A 5,232-nucleotide genomic window follows, 5' to 3' on the forward strand; every position below is an offset into this window, starting at 1 on the left:
CCCCCCCCCCCCCGCCATCTCGCGCGCGGCGGACACGCTTGCCTTTCCTCTTCCGGAAAATGGGCCTTTCTTTTTTTCCCTTTCGACTTCGCACTGCCGCCGCATCACCAGGGCGCCTCCTCCTCTTCCCCCAATGCAATTCTAGTCATACTCACACGGCTGCAGGCAGGCAAGTACTGCGCACCCATCCACTTCTGCAGAGCAATGAAGCGTGTTGCCGTGGATAAGGGTGGTAGTCTCTCTGCACGTCGGTGTGCTTGTCGGACTAAACCGCTAGCTACAGTGCACATCGCTACGCAAGCGCCTTCAGCCCCCTCGTGCGCGCGCTCTCTTTCTGTGGATGTCTTCACGATTCTCTCCGCTTTGCTCTCTTAGGCTTCCTCCCATTTTTCCGTCTACCGTGGTTGCCTGGAATGCAGGCACCCTACGGCGCCGTATCGCTTGTTCTTTTCCTACTGCTCCTCCCCCTTTTCTCCTTCGCACGTGTGACTGGGTCGTCGCCTTGAGTCCTTGCGTGCTATGGCTGTCCTCTGCCCCCTCTTGTTGTGTGCCCCGCCGCTGCGAAGGGTCCTATTCGTGCCTCTCTTGCCCTCGCCGCGTGATCACCAGTCCTCTCTCACCTTTTCAGCCTTCATTCCCCTTTTCCTGCTGCGAGACAGACTTCGATGAACTCTGCCGCGGTGAGGTGGACAAATGTGTCTTGGCACCCTCGTGGTCACACCAGAGCACGCGTTCGCCGCCGCTGCTTTCGCTGATGCTCCTCTCAGCGCTTTTCGTCCTGCTGGCTCTCACTGAGGTCGCCAATGCGGCTATGGAGGTGCCGGGGGCCGGTGCTTCGCTAGGGCAGTGAACCTCCGCCACATCAATCGATTTCGGCACCACTGCCACACCATGCGTGTTGAAAAACAGCACGACAGTATGGATGCCGGCTCCACCGCTGTGGGTATGGACGCTCGACGACTGTCAGAATCAACCGCACCCCGAGTTTCTCAGCAGCTGGCCCAATCAGTCATCACTGACGCTTTGGTCGAGTAGAAGCGCTGCCACTTCCTACGCTTCACGTAGCACCTCATCTGATCTCGTGTACCGCGCCGTCTGGTCGACTGGTGCGTTGCACGTGAAGGCGGTGACTAGGGGGGGGGGCAACGTCGGGGACGCCGAGCTCGAGGTGGTCAGCGCTATCGCGGCCGACCTGCTAGACATTGGTGAGCTTGACATTGTCGTGCAGGCCAGTAATGGATCCATCTGGCCGCTGAGTGACTCTTCCGTCACCCCCGCGTCGTCATCATCCTCGTCCACCTCGCCCTTTCGGTCCATTTCTATCATCAACGTTGGCGCAGCTGCCTCCCCTGTCGCTCCCTCCACCCAATCAAGACGGCGCCTGCTGTGTCGCTGGAGTTCAAGATGCCCAATGCTCCCCAACTTACTGTGGTGCCGGATGTTCTATGCACCCTGGCGAACCCGCATGTGGCACAGGCTGCGCTGGCCTTCGTGAATACGCAGGATCAGCTTGTCCTTCTTTTTCGCATCGTGGGTATGCCCGTACCGTCAACACTGCAGTGGTCTCCAGGTTACGCGACGCGTGTGCTTGTGGACGAGCACAGCAGCACCACGCATCGGTCTGTATTGCCCTTCTCTATTCTGCTGGCGGACGTGAACGAAGACTGCGCAGCGGAGCTGCTGCTCGCGGTGCGCGACACGCAGAGGCAGCGGTGCGAAGTGCGCATGTTCAGTCAGAGCGGAATGACAGCACCGGCCGCAACGTCGCCTTCTTCAGTATTTGTCTCATCATTGCTGCTGCAGCAGCTAGCCGAGGATGCCGGAGAGCGCTACGGCGAGACCTTTACGTTTGCCGACATGAGTGGCGACGGCCTGCCGGAGCTGCTGCTCTCTGTTCAGCTTGCCAACAGTACCGCATGCTTCTCCGCAGCAGATACGACGGATGTCACGGAGACTTGCACTCCGTACCATGCTATCCGCGTCTTCTACCCAATCCGCGCTTTGGGTGTTGGTGGTGGACCGTCATGCGGGCCGCCTGAATCGAGCGACGAGCGACACCTCACGTACACGGTCACCCAGAGGGAGCTGTTTGTGTTGAAAGGAGGAGTGGTGTGGAGTGGCACAGTGGAGTAAATGCAACCAGCCAACCGTAAGCGAGAGGCTTCCCCTGTACATGCCGAGTTACCCATCAGCACCGCTAGTGCTCCAACCAGGCAACTACAACCGCGATCGTAGATCTAGTCATCCCCAGCTCCTTCAGGTCTCTTGTGCTGACCTCGCGCACTGCCAGCGGCGCTCGGGCGATGGTGTGCACACCCCTTGACGCGAGTGTTGGAAGTTCAGCAGTGGAGCAGGCCATAACGACCGCCCAAAACCCACCAGCGCCTCTGCGGCCTCCCGAGAAGCCTACCGCGCAGCCACACCGTTGTTTGCCGCGCTGACCCAGCCTGGACGGCTGGAGGTGATTCTGACACACCATAGGTGGTACTCGAGCGCCGACACGGCGAGAACAGCTGCGATGACGGCCGCTGATATTGACCACAGCGTGATGCAGGTCTACCAAAACGAGGCGGTGTCGAGTCGATCCTACTTTCCCTCGGCGTCGGCTATCGCGGCGGCTGCGCATGGTGCCGCATTCGTCGGAACAACGCATCACATGAGATGGCAAGACATTCACATGCATTCGCACTGGGCCCCTGTGGCACAGATCGACAGAACACAAAGCCCCGCGTTGCTCCCCTCGCAAATGCTGGTCGGTCTTGACGAGACCTTCTCCTACGTGCATGAGTACACCGTCGGACTTCGGGTGACACGGTGCACCAGCTGCACGGTGAATGTAATGCAGGCAAACAGGTTGAGTGCGACGGAGCTTATGCAATTGATGCAGCGCAAGGAGTGACCGTCGTGCCTCGTCCCGAATGCGGCGATGTTAGCGCAGCTGACACCAATCCACAGGCCGCAGGAGTGGAGCTTGGCGATGTATTTTCCCACATCGACGTATCGTGTACTGTTGGTGATGGCATTGGCTGTTGCTCTGGTTGTGATTGGTCTACCAGTTGTGTGGCTGCGCTGTGAAGAGATGCAGAGCGGCTACAGAGAGTCGCGCACTCCGTTAGGACACTGTGAGAGACGCGGGTGGGGTGTGGTGGCGGCGAGGGTGTACAGACCGTATTAGGCAGGGCGCCAGTGCCTCGTTGCAGCGGGGCACTTTTCATTCCTCTTTCTCCTTCGCTGCGTGTGGCTGGCCCGTATATCGCTTTTCTCACCTCTCCTCTTTTCCCTTTACTTGGACACCGTCTGCGTGAACGTATTCGAGCCCTGCTGTATTGCCGCTATTTTTTCAGAGTGCATGTCACCCCCGCACACACGCACACACGCACACACGCACGCACGCACACACGCGGGTACGCACGCACTTGCCAATCCTCAAGAGGTGCTTCTTTCTCCCTCGTGGTGTTGGTGTGACTTTCAGCACTTTTCAGTTGTCGCCGGCAAGCTGCTCCGCGGTTGACATCGGCTTTATCACCCCAGAGGCGCGAAGTAGTCACGGACGCTCCGCTTCCTGTTCTACTCAGTGCTCTCCCTTTCCTTTCCTGGTTGTGCCTGTTTTTCTTTGCACCTCAGGCGCTGTACACTGCCACGGCGGTATCCGCTCCGTCTCCCTCCTGCTGCTCGTCCTTCGGCTCCTCCTCCTCCTCCTCCACGATTGTCTTCTCCGCCCGCTGTCCTCTGCCGCCCTACTCCTTGGCACATTTTATTCATTCTCACCCACTCTCTCCCACGTACGTGCGCCCACACTCTACCTATCTTGCGCATCACCAGCCTACATCACTGATTAACCCAGCACACAGTATGGGCCATCTTGACCAGTGGCGTTCCCGCCAGAAGATCGGGATGGGCAAGGGCGCCCGTTGCTGCGTCATTTGCTCCAACCAGAAGGCTCTCATCCGCAAGTACGAGCTGAACGTGTGCCGTCAGTGCTTCCGTGAGAACGCTGAGCACATCGGCTTCACCAAGCTGCGCTAAGCGACAAACGGCGCCAATGGAGAGCAGTAAGACGTAAGTGAAGGTGAGGGAACGAGAGAGAGAGAGGGCTGATCGAGCGATGCACAGTGGAGCGAATAAACCGCGGGACGCAGAACATCTGCATCCTCCCATCAATCTTCCTTAGTTGGATGCTCTCACCCCCCTCCCCGCATTCCGCTCTTCCCCGTTCCTTCTGCGGTGAGTGCGCAAGTCCAGCGTTCACGTGAATGCGTGCGTGTTCACGTCTGCTTGGATGGCGCATTTGTGTGTGTCTGAAGCGCATGTGGCATATTGCTGACTTCTTCGCTACCCTTCTTTAGTCGTTTTCGTTTTTCCTTTGCGCGCCACTCTTTGCCGCCATGGGCTTGTTTCGCTTTTTCCTCCTCGCCTCTCCCCACTCGCATGCGTCCTCTCTCTCTCTCTGCTCTTCCCCCCTTTCCCTCGCTCATCGTCTTGCGTGTCACTTGTTTGGCATAGAGACTCGAGTGCTGAGCCGAAGGAGGCGTCGAGAAGCGAAGGAAAGGGGAGGCGCGGAGACGTGCGTGCGTATGTGTGTGTGTGTGTGTGTGTGTGTATGTGTGAGGTCGAGTTGGCTCAGTGAAAAGGACATCGTAGAGAGATTGATGGATGGGCTAGAAAGAGGAAGGCGAGGCAAGGCATTCGATGGAGGGACGGTGTCTTTTCGAAGTCCCCGCGAAGGCCGAGAGTACGCACACATTAGTGACGGCTCGACAGGTCTCAAAGGGAGGATGAGGGAGGATGAAAGAGGGGCAATCGCACGTGTCTCTGCATCTCCAGAGACGCACCCTCCGTGAGAGAGACAAGAGGAGTATCAGCGACGAGCTCTGTCGTCTGTTCTCCACTTGCTCGCCGTCACATTCTCTTTCTCTCTGTTTCTGAATACAGTGGAGCATTGCGCTGTGCACCACCAGCCACCTTCATCGCCAGCAGTGACTGGTGTTTTCGGCAAGGCTACGTATGTGTGTATGTGTATGCCTCTCTCTGTCGGCTTCCCTCTTCTCCTGTTGCTCTTGACGTTCTTTTTACGCGAGCCCACTTCATCTGACTACGCACATCTCCCCTTATCGGTCCCCCGCTTCTCCGTCTCACTTTGCGCTTGCCATCGGTGGCCCCATGTGTACGTGTGTGTGAGGCTGCGCATGGCGGCAACAACGGCAACCGAGCCCCCATCTCCCCCGCGTCGCC

The 5,232-nt window shown here is 58.3% G+C and overlaps 1 protein-coding gene and 1 pseudogene across 2 annotated transcripts; both read left to right on the forward strand.

Annotated features, from left to right (window-relative positions):
- Nucleotides 1-754: 754 nt before the first annotated feature.
- On the forward strand, nt 755-2,899 carry LBRM_28_2660 (annotated as a pseudogene). Its single transcript is given in 3 exon segments — nt 755-1,255; nt 1,261-2,130; nt 2,135-2,899. Coding segments are annotated over 3 exon segments (2,136 nt in total).
- A 953-nt stretch (nt 2,900-3,852) lies between these two features.
- On the forward strand, nt 3,853-4,026 carry LBRM_28_2661 (putative 40S ribosomal protein S29; the record flags this gene model as incomplete). The annotated part of the gene is made up of 1 exon (XM_003723152.1): nt 3,853-4,026. One exon carries the CDS (start codon nt 3,853-3,855, stop codon nt 4,024-4,026), a length of 174 nt encoding a protein of 57 aa, XP_003723200.1.
- Nucleotides 4,027-5,232: the final 1,206 nt, after the last annotated feature.

This window comes from Leishmania braziliensis, chromosome 28 (genome assembly GCF_000002845.2).
Source record: "Leishmania braziliensis MHOM/BR/75/M2904 complete genome, chromosome 28".
In the NCBI taxonomy this organism is placed as follows: domain Eukaryota; phylum Euglenozoa; class Kinetoplastea; order Trypanosomatida; family Trypanosomatidae; genus Leishmania; species Leishmania braziliensis.